Here is a 23817-nt window from a genome sequence, read left to right on the forward strand (position 1 = left end):
GGAAGATTACTGAATACTGGTCTTGATATTGTAGACTGCAGGCATTGAAGCTCCTGAGAATATGCCTAGATGCATTAACAATTGCTATGATTTGGAAAGCTTTTGGAAAAATTGGCATGCTTCTTTCAACAAGTGGCTTGTAAGGTGAATGTCTATGATTCAGGTATATGTACGTTGGTGAATGTCTATGATTCAGGTATTTGTGTCTGTGAAGTAACATGAATGTTATATTGGTGAATGTCTATAATTCAGGTATATGTACATTCCTCTTGGGGGTTCACAGAAAAAGCTACTGAATGTGTGGATTATATTCACATTTGTAGCACTATGGCATGATTTAGAGTGGTATTTTGCTTTTCTCCACTAATTATCTTCATAAATTGAACGACTTGCAATTTTTTTTGAGGTTGCAAATTCGTTTCATATGTTAAAGTGCTCATCTGAATTTCTTATTTTTTTTCTACAGGAAACTTATTTCTTGGGCATGGTTAACATGTTTGTTTTTTATCCCTGAAATTGTGGTGAAATCTGCTGCTAATGCATATCAGGTAATATCAATTGATCTGCTAAGTGTTCTAGGTTTCATAAATTTTATCATCACTATTATGACTTGTGGAAATGAAATGTTTTGTATTAATCATATTATTAAAGAAAAATAAGTGTTATCAACAAGAATTGCTTTTGTTCATGATGGAAATGAAATACAAAATTTGAAACTAACCCAAAAATGAAATTGTTTTCCTATTTGGTGGTGGGTCAATAATTTAGCCTTTTGGGTCAAATGTGTCAACCCTTGATATCATATAAAAATTAAAAAACACAAAAAATTAAGAAAAATTACGGAAAGTTTATAGAAAACATTTGGACACATCTCTGATATCATATAGTCATTACATTAAACAAAAATAAGTGTTATAAATAAGGACTATTTTTATATACAGAGAAAAATAAAAAATTGTAGAAAAATTTGGAAACATATTATTACTATCATAATCATCACCGTTGTTGTCTAAAATTGCTATGTGAAAGCACGTGCACCTTTACTAGTGATAGAAAATCACAGAAGGAGAACAAGTATAGAATGGTTGATAGGCGATCTGGCTATGTGCATCTCAAGACATGATGCCTTGCCTGAACCTAGATGTGGTCCCCTTTGAAAAAATGAATGCCTGATGCACCTTGGGCAGTAGGGCCTCAACCCATGTGTGCATAGTTTTTAAAAATGTCTTTTTTGCAAACCTCTCTCTCTCTCTTTATATATATTTGATGGGGATATGTTTTCCTTGTATGGATTACTTTGTCTTTGTACCTTTCTGTATTTGGCCACCTATATCTAAGGGTATATATGTAATTTTGTCATCAAATATAAATTCTTGAAGGAGTGAATAGTAATACACTCCATCCATTCAACCATCTTTCTCCTCTCTTCTTCCTCTCATTCTTCTTCTTCAGTTTACTTGAGTTTCACTACTTGGTATCAGAGTAGGGAGGTATAGAGGCTCTCTACTGCTGAGCTTCACCTTCATGGAGGCCTATTGACACCATACTAATACCAGGTGACATCAGCAGTTTGTACAATCAGCAACAGCTGAACTTGGTTTAGGTATGGTTTGATGTGCCCTTCTTTTAGGAGATTTTTTTGTATGCATGTTGTGGGCATTTAAAGGTGTTTAGATATTTTTTGTATTTTTCAGACTAAAATTACAAAAAAATTTGGACGTGGGTTTTCCAGCTTGTTCGTCTTATTGCAACCATTCTAATCTTTGAGACCTATGCCATTTAGGTCAGCTTTAATTTATTTGAAAATGGGGAGTGGTCTCATGTTTTTGGCCTGTTTTAATTTATTTGAAGACCTATTGCCATTAATGTCAGTTTTGGGATTTCTGTTTTGTTCCCTTATATTTTGCCTCCAATTCTTGTTTTTGGCCCTATTTACTACTAAACCAAAGCTATACCCAATTGTTGGGGTTTGTTTTTGGTCCGATTATTTTTGGAGCGCCCTAGGAGGCGGCAAGAAAGTATTCTTAAAATAGGTTTATCTTTCTTAGATGCTGTGAACTATGGTGACTCCTAATACTCAGATTACTTCTAGCATTCTTATTGGAAGTGTTGATGTCACTAATGGGATGCTAACCACTATGAAACTTGATGGAACTAACTTTATAGAGTGGTCCCAATTGGATAAACTTATTATTGGAAGGCAACGTAAGCTAGGATTTTCAAGTGGGAACAAGATAATTTTTTGATAGTGACATAGTGTCATGGTTGGCATGCTCAATTCAGCCACAGATAGCTAGGAACTACACGTTTCTTTCTACCACTAAAGACATTTGGGATATGGTGACAACCACCTATTCCCAAGTCAAAAACACTGCTAGAGTTTATCAATTCCTAAGAGAGGCTTGCAATATGCATTAGGGGGAGAGGACTGTGGCTATGTATTTCTCCTCTTTACAATTTCTTTGGGACGAAATTGACCATTTGGAGGCCCTAGAATGGAAGGACCAGGAGAATGGTAAACAATATAGAAAATATATTGAGAAGAACAAGGTTTTTGATTTTCTAGCTGGATTAAATATGGAGTTCGACTTCACCAAACAACATATCCTTAGTGGTAATATTGTTACTCTTGCTATGGCATATTCTTTGGTGCAAGGTGAAGAGAGTAGGAGGGTTGCTATGATGTAGAGCACTAATGTTGAACACTCTGCTTTTATGTCTTCTAAACCTAGGTAGAGTACAAGCTTGCATGCTGCAAGTGAGAAGACCGATGAAGTGGTGTGTGAATATTGTAAGAAGCCTAAAGACACCAAGGATGGGTGTTGAAAACTGAACTCAAACTTGAAACCTGAAAAATTAAAACAACGAAGAAGGGTAAATTCTCAATTAGCCAAAATTAGTGGTGACAGTTAGACAATTGGTATTTAATCTTCTCTACATGACTCTTTTGATGTGATGGACAAGCTCAGGAGTCTTTTGATTCATTTAGAGAAGTGTGGTTCACATAGCTCTATTGGTATGAGTAGAAGTTCAGGACTGTTATCAGTCTTGAACCCTAATGGATTTCAGGGTCGAAGATAAGAAGAAAGGTAAGAGGAAAGAAGAGGAAGAGGGAGGAGAAGCAGTAGAACACAAGGGTTGAAAGGAGGAGCAGAATCTTAATGTTCTGCCGCTGCCACTTTAATTAATATTTATAGGTTATGCTCATTACATGGAAATGACAGATCTGCCCTTAGTGTTTACATAACAAATAGAGCAAAAATAAGACTGAAATAAATAACAACTGAAACAACTAAATGACCAATAGCTAACCCTAGGCAGACTAGAACATCTTCTACCCTACGAACACAGTGGGATCGTAGCTGTGGGGCCCACATCAGTGTTCTCTACACTTCCCCTCAAGTTGGGAATAAATGTTTATCATTCCCAACTTGGATAGATCTGCCCCTAGCTTCTTCCGTGGTACAACTTTGGTGAGGATATCTGCCAGTTGCATATTGGATGTGATGTGTGGGAGACACACTTCTTGTGATGAGACCCTCTCTCGTACAAAGTGTCGATCAACCTCAATATGTTTAGTCCTGTCATGCTACACTGGGTTGTGTGCTATATTAATAGCTGCTTGATTATCACAATACAGCATCAGGGGCTTCTCATACTCAATACCCAACTCCTCAAGTAGTGATCTCAGCCAAAGAATTTCAGCCACTCCATTAGCCATTGACCTGTACTCAGCTTCAGCACTGGATCGGGAGGCAAAACTTTGTTTCTTATTCCTCCAAGAAACCAGGTTACCTCCCACAAGAGCACAATATCCAGAGGTAGACTTTCTGTCATCAACACTCCCAGCCCAATTGGCATCCGTATAGACTTCCACCTTCATGTGGTCATTGTTCTTGAACAGTATACCTCTACCCGGGCATCTCTTTAAGTATGCTAGTATTCTTTCTGCTGCTAGAAGGTGCGTGGTTCTAGGAGAATGCATGTACTGACTGACAACACTAATGGCATAACTGATATCTGGCCGGGTGAGGCATAGATATAGGAGCTTTCCCACTAATCGCTGGAACATAACTTTGTCTTCAAGTAGCTCCCCACTCTCTGCACTAATCCTGTGGTTTTGTTCAATGGGTGCATCTGTAGTTTTGACACCCAGCTTTCCAGTTTCAACCAAGAGATCTAAAACATATTTCCTCTGAGAGACAAAGATCCCCTGTTTAGATCTAGCAACCTCAATACCCAAAAAATACCGTAGTGTACCCAGATCTTTCACCTCAAACTCTTGATGAAGGAGCTGTTTGAGGGACTCAATCTCATGGTTGTCATTTCCTGTCACAACAATATCATCAACATATACTGCAAGTAGTGTCAGTGACGACTCCACCCTCTTGATGAATAGTGTATGATCAGACTGGGCCTTTACATAACCGAACTTCCCAACGGTTAGTCTGAATCTGTCGAACCAAGCTCTAGGTGACTGCTTCAAACCATACAATGCCTTATTGAGCCAGCAGACCTTCTTAACTACCTCTGTATCATAGAATCCAGGAGGCAACTACATGTAAATCTCTTTCTGCAAGTCCCCATTCAGGAAGGCATTCTTAACATCCATTTGGTACAAAGGCCAAGTGTAGCTTGCTGCAAGAGATAATAGAACCTGAATGGTGGTCATCTTGGCTACCGGGGCAAATGTCTCCAAATAATCTATACCATAAGTCTGAGTGAACCCTTTTGCAACTAGTCGAGCCTTGTACCTCATAATGGGACCATCTGCATTGTGCTTCATAGTAAATACCCACCTGCATCCAACTGGTTTCTTTCCTTTGGGCAAGTCAACTAGCTCCTAGGTATTATTTTTCAACAGGGCATCCATTTCAACTTGCATTGCACCCCTCCACTCCGGGACTGATAGGGCTTCTTGCACTGTTCTCGGAATAGGTACATCAGCAATAGAGGTGAGATAGGACCTGTAGGAGGGAGATAGGCGATCATAGGACAAAAACTGGGAGATGCAGTGGGCTGTAGATGTGGTGCAATGCCGTTTTCCTTTACGGAGGGCAATGGGAAGGTCAAGGTCATCTACAGAGGGTGAGGTAGCAACAATGGAAGGAATCTCTGTGGGCCCTGGGACTAACATCTGGGCTTGGATCCACAAAAGAGGTTGGAGCTGGCCAGGACTATTGATGTCCGGGATCAACCTGCCTGCATCGCCTGTGATAGACTCTCAACTCCCGATCCCTCTGACCACCCTCGCTACTGCAACCCTCATCACCAATTGGAATAGGTAAGGGAACAACCCCAAAAGTATTAACCCTGTCCTCACTGCACTCCCCCTGAAGAAAAGGACCCAAATCTCCACGCTCACTACCCTCCCCCTGAGGAGAGACTCGAGAATAGTAGGGTGTCTCCTCAAAGAAAGTGACATCCATGGATACAAACTTCTTCCCTAAGATAGGATCATAACAACAATAACCCTTTTGATTTTGTGCATAACCAAGAAAAATGCATTTGGAGGCCTTGGGTTCAAACTTGGAGTGATGGGAACTGAGAAGCTGAACAAAACAGGTACAACCAAATGTCTTGAGAGGAATAGTGAACAACTCCTCATTGGGGTATAGAAGGGAAAAAGGAGGTTTCATATCAAGAACTCAGGAAGGAATCCGATTAATAAGATATACCGCCATAAGGATAGCATCACCCTAGAAGCGAATAGAGGCATTGGAGGTAAACATAATGCTTCTAGCCAACTCCAAGATGTGCCTATTCTTCCTCTCTACAACCCCATTCTGTTGAGGTGTATGAGGGCAAGTGCTCTGGTGGATGACCCCATGATTAAGGAGGTACGATGCCAATGGCTTAGCAAAGTATGCCTTTGCATTATCAGATCTAATCACTTTGATCCTGGCATCAAACTGGGTTAAGATCATTTGGTGGAAGTTTTGGGTCAGGGCATGCACCTCATCTCGTGATTGTATAAGATAAACTCAAGAAAATCGGGTGTGGTCATCAACAAATAACAAAAAATACCTGTACCCACCCATAGAAGGAATGTGATATGGCCCCCAAACATCAGTATGCACAATATCAAAAGAACTATTACTCCTTTTATTACTCAATGAATAAGAGTTTCTACAATGTTTAGCAAACTCACAACTTTCACACTTCAACTGAGATGACTCAACAGATTCAAACAAAGTAGGAAACAGACTCTTCAAGGACTGAAAAGATAAATGACCCAATTGGTTATGCCAAAGCATAACCGGACTCACAACCTGAGAAACAAGTAACTTCTTATCCACTGACTCTTCCCGACGAGAACTCTCCCCGAGCAGATAATCCCATTCGTCTCATGGCCAGTCCCAATTACCTTCTTCGTCTCCAGGTCCTAAAAAACACATCGGTCAGGAAAGAAAGTTACTGAGTAGTTCAAATGTTTTGTAATACTACTAACGGAAAGGAGGTTAGTATCTAGTTTAGGAAGATGCAAGACAGAGGACAATGATATAGTATCCAACAGTTTGATGTCACCCTTGCCAGAAATAGGGACAAGAGAGCCATCAGCTATAGATACTTTATCCCTACCAGAAGATAAGTAATTAGTAGTAAATAAAGAGGGCAAGCTAGTCATATGGTCGGATGCATCTGAATCTATTATCCAACAAGGTTCAGTAGTACCTGGAGCAGAGGCATGGTAGGCTGAGGCTCGAGTACCTGAGTGTGCAAAGGCCGATGTGGCCGGGGCTGACGATGACTGCGGTAACTGAGCTGAACTGCCAACTTCCTTCTCCAATTGTATTAGAGCAGCCCAAACTGCAGCTAAGGTCTCTAATGGTGTGCCTCTTGTGCCAGATGAGGATGTTGAATCAGTAGTCATAGCCACATGAGCATTACCCTTCTTATTTCTCAACTTTGCTGGGACCAAATGTGGATGCAGCTTCCAACATGTTTCTTTTGTGTGTTTAGGTTTCTTGCAATGCTCACACGCCACATCCCTTTTATCTTCCTTCTTTCTGTCCCTCTCTGAATCGCCCTCTGTTTTGGGTTTGACAGCTACCAAGGCAGGTGTAAGCGACTGAGGTTGCATCATGACTTTCCTCCTAGTCTCTTCACTGTGCACTAAAGAGTATGCCTGAGAGAGGGTCACACTATCTCTGGTCAAAATTTGCTGCCTTACAATATCATATTCTGAATTCAGTCCTGCCAGGAACTCAAACACTCTGTTTGTCTCGATGTGCTTTCTATGTATCTGAGCATCTTTGGGACTCTCCCACTCAAGAGTTTCTAAGTGATCAATCTCATGCCACAGGGACTTCAAGCTAGAAAGTAGACCGACACCGGTTTCTCTCCTTGTTTAAGGGAATTCACCTCACATTTCAACTCATATGCTCTGGCAACATTAAGGGGTTGGGAGTCTCTTTCATCAAATTTCATTTCTCCTTGGCTGCCTTTGCCCATAAGTAATTTCGGTTGATATGGGGCTGCATAGAATTACAGAGCCATGTCATAACCAAGTAGTTTTCTTGGACCCACTTGGTATACATAGGGTCTCCCTTGGAAGGTTCTGCCACATCTCCCAAGAGATACCCTACTTTGCCCCTTCCCCCAATAGCCATCATGGCTGATTGGGCCCATTCCAAATAGTTTGATCCATCAAACTTTACGGTTGTAATCTGAAAACCTGTCTCAGAACCACCACCATAACTACTATTCCCAAAACTGCCTTCTACCTGATTCTTAAACTCCATTTCGGTCAAGAACCAGAAGTCTCAAAATTAGGGTTACTACAGTCAAAACCAGCACTAGGACTACCAACCACAATCACAAAATCCGTATAGAACCAATCTGTACTCATAGTAGATGTGCATGAAACATGTATAAAACTGATCTGAAATCAACAACCACACAACAGTAACAGTCCGAACTGTTTTCACCCCTTTAGAAGTGTTCGAAACTCCAAAAGAAAACTGAAAAATAGTTTGAAGAACAATCTAATATGCTGAAGCCAATTTGAGGTTTTAATCAGTCCTAAAAGCCGTACAATCCAGACAGTACTGTACGGATAAGGTTTGTATTAGGGTTAATATGAAACCCTAAAACTGAAGTATTAGGATTTGCCATAGGGATAAGATCACAAGGTTCAGTCCAATACTAGGGTTTGCCGCAGGGATTAGACAAAACCCTAGAGTGGTTCGGCCACCCTTGCTGGATAGGTCCAACCTATCTTCTTTGATGTTACTTCTCTCAGAAAATAAAAGACTTACAATAGGATGCAGTTCGCTGCCTACCAAGGTTACCCGAACCCTAGCCTTCTCTGATTCTTCCTAATCACCAACTTGCTGCAACTGTGGCACTTCTTCAAACAGCTGCTAATCCTCTGGAGATCTCCAAGAACCAGTCGACGAACTCTGCTTTCTCAGCTTTCAGCCTTAGATGGTTCTCATGTGGTCGGCTTGACTAGACTCACATGAGAAACCCTAGCTCTGATACCAAGTAGAAGTTCAGGACTGTTATCAGTCTTGAACCCTAATGGATTTCAGGGTCGAAGATAAGAAGAAAGGTAAGAGGAAAGAAGAGGAAGAGGGAGGAGAAGCAGTAGAACACAAGGGTTGAAAGGAGGAGCAGAATCTTAATGTTCTGCCGCTGCCACTTTAATTAATATTTATAGGTTATGCTCATTACATGGAAATGACAGATCTGCCCTTAGTGTTTACATAACAAATAGAGCAAAAATAAGACTGAAATAAATAACAACTGAAACAACTAAATGACCAATAGCTAACCCTAGGCAGACTAGAACATCTTCTACCCTACGAACACAATGGGACCGTAGCTATGGGGCCCACATCAGTGTTCTCTACAGTATGCTTTCCTATTTTACTTCATGTAAGTTGACTTCAAGGAAAAGTAAGATAACTGTAGCTAATGGATCTCAGACTCCAATCTCAGGTTTAGGTGAAGTCAAGCTTACCCATAACCTTTCCTTGAGCTTTGTTCTTAATGTTCCTCGATTGCATACAAATCTTTTATTTGTTAGCTCTATTGCAAAATTCCATAATTGTTCTATAACCTTTTTTTTCCCCTCTTAATGTAATATTTAGGAGCTGGACATGGGGAGGACGATTAGAAGTGGACATGAAGTAGATGTAACCAAGCAAGGATAATTGTGCTAGATTGGTTCTTGTCAAAGTGAAAAATTGAGTCTTTTGAAATTGATTATAATCTTGGGCGTATGTCTTTTATTACCAATAACAAAACATTTTTTACCAATCTTGGACGTATGTCTTTGTTCCCTTCCCACCCCTTGTTTAGCAAGAGTATCCGCAAAGGAGTTAGCACATCTCTTTACGCACTACAGATGAACCTCCATACCCTAGATTAACAATTTGAACTTCCTTTTTTCATTAGAAAACTTCCATAGTCTATTCTCCTCCTTTTGCCACCATCTTATAACCAATTTTGATTCACCTTCAACAATTAGCTTTCTAAAGTTCAGTTCCTTGGCCTTCTTTAACCCTTCCAATACCAGCAATACCTCAGTTCTAAGCGAATCACCTACACCAATAGGATGGGAAAATCAGAAAATAAAACAATAACTTTCCCTTTCTCATCTCTAGAAGCTCCTCCAATGCCTAAAGGCCCTAGGTTATTTTTGAGTGGGGCTGAATTGGCCACTTCCAATTCCTAGTTATCATATCTGTAGAGATATCCTCAAACATTTCCAAAGATTTCACCCAATGCACCACTCTAATAGTTACTACTTCAATATGACATCACTATTCCTTTCCTTTTCCGAAAAAGTCCTTGAGTTCTTTTCTTCCTAGATTGTCCAGCAAATGGCAGCTCTTACACGTCTCTATAATATTCTACCCATCTGCTTTGGTCACCTAATAAAGGAAGAAGCATACAAGATTTGTACATTTGCTGGGGGGGCGTGTGGAGACTCTATAACTTGATATACCTTATTAGTATAGTCCCTATTGTATATTACTTTTACATCTTATTCTTCTTTTCTCTTTCAGCCTTGTATGGGCATTCTTGTAATTGTACATATCTTTTAATATATAAGAGACTCTTTGAGGTGGGGGTCATTCATTCTTGACACCTCTAAGATTATTATCATTCTTTTCTCTATTCGGCCAAGAGTGTTGACATGGTATCAGAGCAGGTTGCTCTCTGATCTATTTTCTCGCTCTCTAGAACCATACTAGAAGCAATAAACCTGTCGTATTAGGGCTGTCTTGATCAACCCTTTTCTGCTCTTTCTTCTTTGTGCAACCAGCAGGAGAGATTTCTTTAGATCTCTCTTGGGAGACATTGGTTTGAGACCAAACTTCAGATCTGGTGTTGCCTAGACCTGATCTATTCTCCCTACAAACAGCATCTGATTTGGTGAAGTTTTCGAAGGAGTTCTGATCTTCTTCTTGGGGCGGCAGCACTGTACAATTTCCTTTTTTGGATTGCAACAGCTTTGGATTTCAGATCTAGTGTCGCCTAGACCTGATCTGTTCCACCTACAAACAGCATATGATTTGGTGAAGTTTTCAAAGGAGTTCTGATCTTCTTGGGGTGACAACACTTAAATTTTCATTTTTGGACTGCAACCTTTTTTTGGACTTCAGGCCTTCAACATCCGCCAGCGATTTAAGTTTTTCTCTCTAGATCGAAGGGTTCTCTCAAGCTCTCCTTAACCCTACACTCAGTTTTTGGTTTGGAGTTTTTAAGGACTGCCTCAATCAGCATAAGATACCTCCCTGTTCGTGAAGAAGATGTCTGATGTGTTGGTAAATCATAGATTTCTCTCAATCGGCTGACTCGATCAACCTATAACCCTAGATCTGGTGTTGTCCTAGGGTTTTCTTGCCTCCCATTTATTTGATTTAGACTTCAGATTCATATTTAAAAGACCTTAGACTGGACAGTCTTAAAAACCTGCCTTTTTTGGACTGTCATCTTCTTGATTGCTGAATTTGGTTGTCTCTGATATCCTTGTGCCTGAACTGTTGTTTTCTTTCTGAAATGGGCTCCGATAGTGGCGATTCTTTTGTTAAAAGTGATTCTCTAACATCTATGGTTGAGCAAAACATTCGACAACTGGTAACATCTGCTATTCCTTCTACTCTTTCTGCTATTGGCTTACCTGGTGAGTTTTCCGGTTATTGTGCTTCTCCTTCTCATATTTGGATCATTGACCTTGGAGCTACCAACCACATGATAGGAGCCTACCCTAACCAACCAAATAACCTTATTAAAACCCATCACAAATATATTGTTATTGTCAATGCTGAAAAGTTAAACATCATTGGTAGTAGTGATCTGTCTCTTAAGTTTTCACCCACTGCATCTTTCCTTCTTACCAAGACCCTTCTTGTTCCTAATCTCACTACAAACTTGATTTTTGTTGGCCAATTGATTAATGAAGGTAGCATTCTCATTTTCTCTCAGGATGGATGTGTGATTCAGGACCAGAACACTGGGAAGGTGAAAGGGAAGGGGTGTAGGCTGGGCCATCTATTTGCATTGGAGTTCGAGAAGCCTCAAACAACATCATTAGTTTATTTCAGTTCCTCCACTTCTAGTTCCTTTCTGGATCATAGAAATAATGTTTGGGACTTATGGCATAAATGTTTGGGTTATTTACATTCTGAAAAATTAAAATTTTTGTTTGGTTCTGGTCTTATTAAGAATTAAGCTCCTTCCTTGCACACCTTTGATACATCTTGTATTTTTTGTTGCTTAAGAGTCATACCTAACCTTTTCCTCACACATCTAACCTTGCTACCTCTCCCTTCGAGCTTGTACATAGTGATGTCTGGACTGCTTCTGTCTCTTCTCAGCTTGGATACAAATATTTTGTGTCGTTTGTTGATGATTGTACCAGGTACACATGGATATACTTTCTTCGCCACCAGTCTGAGGTGTTCCCAACATTTAAGTTGTTTCATGCTATGGTGCGGGTTCAGTTTCAATCACAAGTGCGTATTCTCTGTTCAGATTCAGGAGGAGAATACACTGATGGAGATTTTTTATCCTATTTGAAGGATCATGGAATACAAGTGCAACGAATTGTCCAGATACTCCTCAGCAAAATGGTGTAGCCGAGCGCAAGAATGGACATATCCTTAGTGTTGTGAGGACATTATTGCAAGAGTCCCATACTCCACCTTCCTTTTGGGTACAGGCAGCCAGTACAACTGTGTTTTTTATCAATTACATTCCTTCCTCAGTTCTTGGTAATATGTCTCCCTTTCAGAAGTTATTTGGTCATTCTCCAGATTTATCTATGCTTCATGTTTTTGGGTATGTGTGCTTTGTTCATCTTCCCTCTCGTGAACGTTCTAAATTGTCTGCACAGTGTGTCATGTGTGCCTTTGTGGGTTACAGTCCTGACCACAAAGGATTTCTTTGTTATGATCCCTCTATTCGCCGCATTCGTATATCATGTAATGTTGTTTTCCTTGAGCACATTTCAACTTTTGCTGGAATTGCTAGACTGTCTGCACCGTCTGTTTCTATTTTGCCACTAAGATGCTCCACCTCCTTCGGTTGAGAAGGACTTTCTCGTCTTCTCTCGCAAGTGGTTACGTGCTCTAGTCCTTGCACCTACGGCTCTCCTTCCTCCTGGTTCAGATCATCATCCTACCACTACTCCTGTAAGTGACACCTCTACTTCAGACACTCTTCATACTTCTGTTCCCCTTTGTTGTTCTATTTGTATATCTAGACCTCCTAACCGCCATGGTTTTCCTTCACACTATAGCTCTTTGTCTGTTGTTCTATCCTCCACAGATGTTCCTCGCTCCTACCAGGAAGCTAATAATAGCTCTCATTGGAAGGAAGCCATGGATGCAAAAATCCATGCTTTACATGAGAATGACACTTGGGATCTTGTGCCTGTTCCTCCAGATGCATCCATTGTTGGGAGTCGTTGGGTTTACAACATTAAGCTAAAGTCTGATGGATCTCTTGATCAATACGAGGCACGTTTAGTTGCCCAAGGATATAGTCAGGAGTATGGTATTGACTATGAAGAAACCTTTGCTCCTGTTGCAAAGATCACCACAATCCATGTTCTTTTAGCAGTGTCTGTTGCTCAGTCTTGGACCATATGCCAGCTTGATGTGAAGAATGCCTTTCTTCATGGTCAGTTAAAGGAGACGATCTACATGAAGCCTCCTCCCGGATACTGCAGTGATCCTTCTTTAGTATGTCGCCTCAAAAGATCTCTATATGGTCTAAAACAAGTTTCCCGGACATGGTTTGTATGCTTTTGCAATGTTGTTGCTGCTAGATATAGCTAAAGTTCTTCTGATCACTCTTTATTTGTTAGGCGACGACCTCAGGGTATTACCATTCTCTTACTATACGTTGATGACATGTTGTTGACTGGGAATGATATTGAAGGCATTCGTGAATTGAAACTATTACTTCATAATTCCTTTCACATGAAGGACTTGGGGCCTCTCACATCTTTCTTGGGACTAGAAGTACATCGCAATGATCGAGGGTATTTTGTTTGTCAGTAGAAGTATGCCTCTGACCTTGTTAAACCTGCTTGTCTTAATGATGAAAAGCATGTTGATAAACCTATGGAGATAAATCTTAAGCTATCTAAATCTGAAGGTCCATACTTCCTAATGCTGCCTTATATCGCCAGCTTGTGGGGTCCCTCATTTATCTCACTAATGCTCAGCCTGATATTTCTCATATTGTCCAGGTTGTTAGTCAATTAGTTTCTTCTCCTCATCAGCCTCATATGATTGTTGTTCATCGCATCATTCGATATGTTAGAAGCACAACTTCCCAAGGACTGTTCTCCTTCTCTCCTATTCTGTTGACAGCATATGTTGATGCGGATTGAGCTGGTTGTCCAAACATTCGTAGGTCCACATCTAGGTGGTGTGTTTTTATGGGTGATTCACTCATCTCTTGGAAGTGTAAGAAACAACAAACAGTCTCCAAGTCTTCCACTAAAGCAGATTATAGGGTGATGTCTTTGGTTTGCAGTGAAATTGTTTGGTTATAGTCTCTCTTTATGGATCTTGACATTCAGGTTCCTCCTCCTATTCCTCTCTATGTAGACAATATGAGTGCTATCAAGATTGCATCTAACCCTGTCTTCAATGAGCTGGTTGTCCAGACATTCGTAGGTCCACATCTAGGTGGTGTGTTTTTATGGGTGATTCACTCATCTCTTGGAAGTGTAAGAAACAACAAACAGTCTCCAAGTCTTCCACTAAAGCAGATTATAGGGTGATGTCTTTGGTTTGCAGTGAAATTGTTTGGTTATAGTCTCTATGGATCTTGACATTCAGGTTCCTCCTCCTATTCCTCTCTATGTAGACAATATGAGTGCTATCAAGATTGCATCTAACCCTGTCTTCAATGAGCTGGTTGTCCAGACATTCGTAGGTCCACATCTAGGTGGTGTGTTTTTATGGGTGATTCACTCATCTCTTGGAAGTGTAAGAAACAACAAACAGTCTCCAAGTCTTCCACTAAAGCAGATTATAGGGTGATGTCTTTGGTTTGCAGTGAAATTGTTTGGTTATAGTCTCTCTTTATGGATCTTGACATTCAGGTTCCTCCTCCTATTCCTCTCTATGTAGACAATATGAGTGCTATCAAGATTGCATCTAACCCTGTCTTCAATGAGAGGACCAAGCACATCGAGGTGGACTGCCACTTTATCTGAGATCTCTTCATTACTGGGTCTATATCGCTTCCTCATGTAGCCTCGGACATGCAGATTGCCGATATCTTCACCAAAGCTATGACTAGTGTTGAATAAGAGAAAGGGAGAGAGGAGAGGCAAGAGGACTGAGAGCCCAAAAAGAATACTACAGGCGTGCAGTATGTTATTATTTATACTAGGATGGCCGTACAACTTAAAGAATGAAGAAATTACAAAAGTACCCTTGCGGTACCAAACATATATACAGCAACATCCGTCAACACTCACCCTCAAGTTGGAGCATAGATATCAATCATGCCCAACTTGTCACAAAGATCATGATGTCTTGAGTGGTGCAGTCCTTTTGTAAAGATGTCTGCAAGTTGGTTCTCAGAGCTGACATAGGGAGTACACACTTCGCCTGTGATGACTGTCTCACTAATAAATGCTTGTCAACTTCGATGTGTTTTGTTCTATCATGTAGCACTGGGTTAGCAGCAATGTTTATGGCTGCTTTGTTATCACAGAATAGGGTCATAGGCTTGTCCACTAGGACACCCAACTCACCCAACAGATTCTTTATCCACATACTTTCAGCTACTCCGTGAGCCATTGCACGATATTCAGCTTCGGCACTGGATCTAGCCACCACATTTTGCTTTTTACTTCTCCAGGTAACAAGGTTCCCTCCTATAAAGGTGTAGTAGCCACTAGTAAACTTTTTGTAACAAGGTTCCCTCCTATTGGAGGATTCTTTCTACTACTTCAAGATGAGTGGACCTAGGTGCATGCATGAACTGGCTAAGGACACCAACAGCATAAGCAATGTCTGGGCGGTCATAGAAAGATATAACAATCTCCCTACAAGTCTCTGAAACTGTTTAACATCCTTGAGAGGTTCACCTTGGCTGCCACCTAATTTATGGTTGGGATCAATGGGAGAGTCAACTGGCTTCACTTCCATCTTTCTAGTGTCCTTTGGGAAATGAAGATACCCCTTTTTGAGCGGGCAACCTCAATTCTAAGGAAGTATCTGGGAGGCCCTAGATCCTTCACTTCAAACTGAGTGGCAAAGAAACTCTTCAACCTCTTGATTTCATCCTTCCAGTCACCAGTAACAATTATATCATCAACATATACTATTAAAGCAGCCATTTTACCTTCTCCTCTTTTCACAAATAGCGTGTGATCTGATTGACATTACTTGTATCATTTCTGCTGAATTGCAACATGGAACCTGTTGAACCAAGCTCTTGGTGATTGTTTCAGCCCGTATAAAGACTTCTTCAACTTGCACACCTTCTGTTCATTGCCTTGAGCCTGGAAACTAGGAGGTTGTATCATGTAAACTTCCTCTTCAAGATCACCATTCAAGAATGCATTCTTGATATCAAGCTGATGTAGATCCCAATCTAGATTAGCAGCAAGAGAGAATAGAACTCTAATGGAGTTCATCTTGGCAACAGGAGCAAAAGTTTTTGAATAATCAACTCCAGACACTTGAGTAAACCCCTTTGCCACTAAGCGAGCTTTATACCTCTCCACCGTTTCATCAGCCCTATGTTTGACAGTGAACACCCATTTACATCCAAGTGGATCCTTTCCCTTAGGAAGATCTACAAGTTCCCATTTGCCATTTTTATGAAGGGCATTAATTTCTTCCTTCATGGCATCTGTCCATTCAGGTACTGAAAGAGCTTCTGCCACATTCTTGGGGATAGGGACACTGTCAATAGAGGTAAGAAAAGCACGAAAAGAGGGTGAAATGTTATCATAGGAAACAAAGTTGGAAATGGGGTGTTTAGTGGTGCACAATCTAACACCTTTCCTGTGAGCAATAGGGAGGTCAAGGTCATTAGCAACAGATGTATCAATTTCAATAGAATCAGGAACATCATTGGGAGCCAAGTTACCTGAGTGGATATGATCCTCCCCCGAGGAGTTTGATGGCACTAGAGGTACATCTTCTAGATTCTCCATAGCTCTTGAATTTGGTTGGCCTTTGCGAGGACAGAAAAAGACACGAAAGGGCGGAGGATCAGAAAGAGGAGGGAGCTGAACCAGTTTCTCCTCATGCCTACACTCCCCCTGAGGAGAAACAGGAAAGAAAGGCTCATCCTCAAAGAAAGAAACATCCATGGAGACAGAGAATTTCCTAGTAACAGGATCAAAACAACAATATCCCTTTTGAGTGAAGGAGTACCCAAGGAATATGCAAGGAATAGCATGAGAATCCAATTTCCCACGAGTGAGAGACAGATTTTGGACAAAGCACCGACAACCAAATACACGAGGAGGAATGGGAAGAAGGGGGGCCTTAGGAAAGAGAAGCTGATGCGGGGCTTTGTACTCTAACCAACAAGAGGGCATACGGTTAATGAGGTAGGTAGAACAAAGAACAACCTCAAGCCAAAAACGTTTGGGACATTCATATGGAGTAGTAAACCCCGAGTCACTTCAAGGAGATGTCGGTTCTTCCGTTCAGCCACACCATTTTGTTGTGGTGTTCGGGCACAAGAGCTACGGTGAAGTGAACCACGCGAAGCAAAGAACTCCATGAGATCACTATGAAAAAACTCTTTCGCATTGTTTGACTGAAAAATTTGGATTTCAGTCTGAAATTGAGTGAAGACCATCCGCTGAAAATCTTGGATAATTTTTGGTACTTCCTCCCTGGTTCGCATGGGATATACCCAAGTATATCTAGAATAATCATCAATGAGGGTAATAAAATACTTGTAACCACTCTCAGATGGTGAAGTAATAGGGCCCCATGCATCAGAATGAACAATGTGAAAAGGAAATTCAGATTTACTATTTTTTTGAAGAACATGAGTTCTACAATGTTTACTTAACTGACATGTTTGGCAAGAGAAATCAGAAACGAACATTGACTTAAACAGTTCTGGAAACACAACTTTTAAAGACTCAAAAGACAAATGACCAAGGCGACAATGCCATAAATAAACTTGACTCTTACAGGACTGACTCATAGACTCTGTAACATGAAGACCAACCTTATTCTCCAGCATGTAAAGTCCATCAATCATATGTCCCCTACCATTCGTCCTCCTCGAGGCCAGATCTTGAATCACACAATGAGAAGAGAAAAAGGTCACTGAGCAGTTTAAGGAATTAATAACACCACTAACAAAGAACAAATTAATGGGAAATTTTGGAACATGTAGGACATCAGAGAGGGTAAGGCCCAAGGGGAAGAGAGATGGTTCCTTGACCAGCTATGGAAGTGAATGATCCATCAGCTAGTCTCACCTTGTCTCTTCTAGAAAGAAGGTGATAGGTTTGAAAGTAAGAGGACGTACCAGTCATGTGTTTTGACGCTCCAAAATCAATGATCCATGGGGAGTCAAGGGTGTGAGAAGCAACATGGAAAGTTGTGGTAGTGTTACCTGACATAGATGCAAATGAGGTCGAGGGAGGAGCATCCATCTGACGAATTGCTTTACCATAGAGCTCTAAATGGTCACGGAAGGAATTCATAATATCCTCCCTTTGGTCAGATCCAGAGAGATGTGTCTGAGTCATAGTATGGATGGAGGGCTGATTCTCCCGAGTAGTTGGCCATAGTGTATTTCTTTGTACCTTGCTGTCCTGACCTTTTATTCATATCTGAACCTTGCTTCTTATTCAGATCTTGAGCCCATTTTGGTTTCCTATGAAGATCCCAGCATGTATCTCTGGTGTGTCGGGGTTTCTGGCAATGAGTACACTACAATTTGTCTTTATCCTTTGTTTTTTTCTGGAGATCTCCTTTCCTGGAAGAATTTCCCACACTAGTAGAGACACCCCCTTTTGCTGCCAACACAACTGCATCTCCACCAGGGCTGTTCATCAAATTCCTTCTGCTCTCTTTAGATTGTACAAGAGCATAAACTTCTTGAACTGATGGAAGATCCTTAGAACTGAGAATTTGGACTCTGATATTCATACATAGGGTTCAAACCATGTAAGAAGGCAAACACTCTCTGCTGGGAGACAAGCTTCTTGTACAGTTTTGCATCCTCGTCACACTTCCAGTCCACATTTTGGTAATGGTCCAACTCCTTCCATAGTGTCGCAGTTCTGTTTACAAGTAGTCAAGTCAGAATAATATACTGATATACACCTCTCCCCCTGTTTACAAGTAGACGATTCTGCCTGTAGTTGATAGATCTTGGCATAGTGTCGCAATTCTGAATATGTAGATTTTGCTTGTTCCCAGATCTCATATGCTGTTTCATCCCACATGAAATTCTTCCTTATTTGAGGTTGCATGGAGACTAAGAGCCAAGACATAACCATGCTGTTCTCTTGATTCCATCTATCATATTCAGCACTCCCAGAGTGTGGTTATTTAATTCTCCCATTAATATAGCCTATCTTCCCCCTTGCAGTGATGTACAGCTTGATCCTTCTTGACCACTCTAGGTAATTTAAACCATCAAGAGGGACAACAGCCATGGGAAAGGATAGGTCACCACCCCCACTCATTCCATTAAGCATTGAGGAAACTCCAGATGTAGCAGAATCTTCACCACTCATGATTTCAGATTTAAAAACAACACCCAAAGGAGGAGCACTGCCTCAAAAAAAAAAGACTGCTGTTGCAGCACACAAACAGGTCCTTATGGCCTAATGTTTCACAGGGATCCAAAAACAAACACTGCTGTTGCAGCACATAAACAGGTCCTTATGACCTATGGTTTTATAGGGATCCAAAAAACAAAACACTGCTGTTGCAGCACACAAACAGGTCCTTATGACCTACGGTTTTACAGGGATCATACGGCCCCACAACAGAATGGAAGGAGAAAGGTGAAGTTCACCACACACCTAATCAGCAGACCTGGTACAAGTCCAACTTCAGGGCAGCCGAACAATCAATGAGAGCAAAGTAAAAAAGGTTACTTCAGTCCATCAACAGGGGAGCCGAACAGTCAATGAGAACAAAGTAACAAAAAAAAGGTACTTCAGCCAAATACCAGGGCAGCCGAACAGCAGATAATACCTTCGTGAACATCAGATGATAGCCTCTAAAAGTTTCAGTCGAACATCAGGGGATGAAAACAAAACTTCTCTATGAAAGTTTCAGTCGAACATTAGATGGAAATTTCTCCATAAAACAGAACCTTCTCCACACTGGAAGATGAAAAGTCCAGCAGACTTCTACTTGCTGAAAGCCGAACAGCAGATGGACACAACTGGAAGATGAAGGGACAGACTGCTCGACTTTGGAAGATGAAAAAATCAGACTGCTCGACATCACCCTTCAGGCCTGGACGACTTACCCTGATACCATGTTGAACAAGAGAAAGGGAGAGAGGAGAGGCGAGAGGATTGAGAGACCAAAAAGAATACTGCAGGCATGCAATATGTTATTATTTATACTAGGATGGCCGTACAACTTAAAGAATGAAGAAATTACAAAAGTACCCTTGCGGTACCAAACATATATACAACAACATCTATCAACAACTAGAGTTCGACATCTCTTTCTTATAGACAAACTGATGCTTATGACGAGGCATCGGTTTGAGGGGGGTGTGGAGACTCTATAGCTTGATGTACCTTATTAGTAGAGTCCCTGTTGTATATTATGTTTACATCTTATTCTTCTTTTCTCTTTCAGCCCTGTATGGGCATTCTTGTAATTGTACATATCTTTTAATATATAAGAGACTCATTGAGGTGGGGGTCATTTATTCTTGACACCTCTAAGATTATTCTTGTTCTTTTCTCTATATGGCCAAGAGTGTTGACAGGGTCCACCTACAACCAAGCAAAGAGAGAAAGCAATCCCAAATAATTGATGCAAAAGGGCGGGAGATTAATAAGCGATAATAACTCTCACCATTAGCCTTACAAAGGATACACCAATTAGGGGATAAATAGGACATGTGTCCTTTGGTTTTATAAAGCTTTTGTTTCCTAGTACGAAGATCATGCATGGAGCTGCTACACTTTATTAAAGTTTGATGATATTAATGATATTGTTCATGATAATAGTATATGTTGATGATATTGTTGTCACTGGAGATGATACTTCTGGAATTATGCAGTTGGAGTGCGTCCTTACTTCTAAATTTGAGATCAAGGATGATACCTCTGGCATATTTTTTTTTCTATTTTTTGCACTTTATTAAAGTTTAGAAAGATACTCAATGATCCCTTAATATTGTAGGAAAATCCTTTGAGCCAGGAACTGCTACACTTGTTTGTTCTCAACTTGTCATGCACCTGCACTCAGTTTGTGACAGCCTGACAGGTGCCCAAGTATACATGTGAATACCCATGCATATGAGACCACACATGTAATGAGACATCTGTCAAGTACAATGCAAACAAGTGCTACAGATCTAGACTCCTTTGAAAGTGGGGCAAGGGGTAAAATTGCAATATGTTTGTTCTATATGTTCTAAGATGTGTGTTTTGGGGACTGCCTTGGGCACATGAGCTTTTGATAAGCTGGCCATGTTCCCAAGGAGAACACAAATGATATTGCCATATACAGTGATAAAATTAATACATCAGTGTACTGTTGTCTTTTAAAACATGTGTTTTGTCTAATAAGGAGTTTATCCAAATTACCGATCCACTTTTCCATTAAGCTATCATGCTTTCATTATTAAATCTCAAAAAAGAATCTTGTATGGTCAGGTTAAGAATGCTTTTGGAGAATTTGTTCATCGTGAACTTCGTGCAATTTCTGGTGCTATTACTATTACATGCCTCATGGTATGTGTTTCCACTATATCTTAATTCCAAACATCTAAATATGGCTTTATACCTCTATTTTCATTGTAGTAGCTCATAATTTTTAATTCAAAAGTGAGAGTAGTGATATATGAAATTCTTCTAGAAGTTCTATTTTAAAAATTCTTGTAGTCAATTAATTAGTTAATTACTGAATTAATCCTCAAAAAAAAGTATTATTATCCTCATATTCTGAGTTTTTGACAAAGATGAATGCTAGCTCTGCTCTTGCAAAGAGTTAGATATCTTTTTTTTTTTTGAAAAAGATGAGGTAAAATTTTATTAAAATAAAGGAGAGTATACAAGAAGTATACAGGAAGAAAATAAAAGAAAAAGTACAAACCGCTCCCGGCCCAAACACCCAAAGCAAGGGCCTAGGAGGCCAACGACAGACACAAAACCACAAACCACCCAAGCACAAGGTCTTAGCCACCCTAACTACGTCAGCCAAAAAGCAAGCCCGAAAAACAGGAAAACAGCCAAGAAATCTGTTAACAGGCACAAGGGGGCAGGAACTACAAGTATGTTCTAGAAGGAGAAGAAGGCCACCTCAGCATAAGGAAGCCAGTGCAAAGATAGCTGGAGTTAACTGAATCAACTTGGAGTTAACTAAATCAAACAAGTTGGCAAGTTGTTATAATTCTATTATAAATCAGTTAAGGCCACCTCAGCATAAGTAAGCTAGTGCAAAGACAGCTAGAGTTAACTGAATCAAACAAGTTGGCAAGTTGTTATAATTCTGTTGTAAATCAGTTATATTGAAGGCAAGATTGAATACAGAGGTGTACTTACAATAAGGAAATAATAAGAAGATTTGGTCTCTTTCTCTCTTCACTCTCACTTTCCCCTATTCTGGAGGTTATCCTCCCTCGAAGAGTATCTGAGTTGGGCAACTACCCAACAATTGGTATCAGAGCCTGCAAAAAGCAACACCATGCCTAGTACAAGGTCAGAAACAGTGGATGATCAGATGGATCACATGGAGATCGATCTGCACAAGACCACAGGAGATCTACAAGAAATCAAGCAAACACTAGCCCTGTTGATGACGCAGATGGAGAAAAATTCAACGGAAGGAAACCACGATGGAAATCAAGAAGGAAACAGCAAAAATCAAGGGGGCGGTCAGCATGGTTGGGCCTCAACTCGTTCAGCAAAACTGGATTTCCCAAAATATTCAGGTGATTATCCCATACCCTGAATATTTAGGGCAAAAAGATATTCAGAATACCACGATACACCTAGCCATCAAAGAGTTTCTTGTCACTTCATTCAACCTGGAAGGTGAAGCGATCTTGTGGTTCCAATGGTTCTGGAGAGCCCACCCACAAGTTTCTTGTCTGAATTCACAGAAGCTTTGTGCATCTGTTTTGGACCCACTGGCTTTGAAAACTATGATGAGAATCTCTCAAAACCCAAACAAACTGGATTTGGGAGGGATTACCAAGTCAAGTTCGAAAGACTGTCGACAAGGGTTCATGGGTGGCCTGACACTGCATTGCTTGGCTGCTTCATCGGCGGCCTAAAGGAAGAAATAAGAATAAAAATGAAGTCCCTCCAACCCACCTCCCTATCAGCGGCAATGGGTTTGACAAGATTGCAAGAAGAAAGGTTTAATCGACTGAAAAGATTGGGTCGACCGAACACATTCAACTCTGGACCACAGTCTTGGAACTGACAACTAAACCAACCAGGTAATCCTTCTATCCTGGGATCGAGCCCGGCAGTCGCAAGAAACCAGACCCATGGGCAGGCTGAAAATCCTCAACCTAAGGCCCAAGCCTTTGTACCTGCCCCAGTGCCATTAAGAAGATTATCTTGGGCCAAGATGCAAGCCCGAAGAGATCGCGGTCTTTGTTATAACTACGACGATAAGTTCGGCACAGGCCATAAATGTATGAATCCCCAACTATTCTTACTACAAACAGATGAAGATGAACCTCAGGAGGAAATCCCTTACACACCCGTTGCGATACCTACTGAGCTAGAATCTGACAATGTACCAGGCCCACCCGAGATATCCTTTCATGCATTAACAGGACTGACCTCCACCCAGAAAATGAGAGTGGTTGGGTCAGTACAGGGCCGAGCAATTTCAGTTCTAATTGACAGCGGGTCATCTCTCAACTTTGTGACCCAAATGGTAGCCAAACAATTGGGCCTAATACAAGAACAGGTGTTGCCATTCAGTGTGTAGAAGTTCAAGACTGCTATCAGCCTTGAACCCTAATAGATTTCAGGTTCGAAAATAGAAGGAAAATGTAGAGAAGAGAAGAGAAGAGGAGAGGAAGAGAAGAGGGAACTGTAGAACACAAAGGGTTGAAAGGAGGGACAGAATCTGAATGTTATGCTGCCACCACTTCTATTTAGTATTTATAGGTTATGCTCATTAC

General features: G+C 40.7%; 1 protein-coding gene across 4 annotated transcripts in view; it reads left to right on the top strand.

Annotated features, from left to right (window-relative positions):
• LOC148846461 (MBOAT (membrane bound O-acyl transferase) family protein) overlaps window positions 1-23817 on the top strand; it is a 97296-nt gene that overhangs the window by 49177 nt on the left and 24302 nt on the right. For all 4 annotated transcript variants that reach the window (XM_088954764.1, XM_088954767.1, XM_088954766.1 and 1 more), the window contains exons 14-17: window positions 35-144; window positions 253-345; window positions 467-548; window positions 21329-21406. In XM_088954764.1, the coding sequence (XP_088810890.1) occupies window positions 35-144; window positions 253-345; window positions 467-548; window positions 21329-21406 (363 nt within the window). The remainder of the gene's footprint in view (window positions 1-34; window positions 145-252; window positions 346-466; window positions 549-21328; window positions 21407-23817) is intronic.

Source organism: Nelumbo lutea, chromosome 7 (assembly GCF_056320005.1).
Source record: "Nelumbo lutea isolate HS-2025 chromosome 7, American lotus-T2T, whole genome shotgun sequence".
NCBI lineage: Eukaryota > Viridiplantae > Streptophyta > Magnoliopsida > Proteales > Nelumbonaceae > Nelumbo > Nelumbo lutea.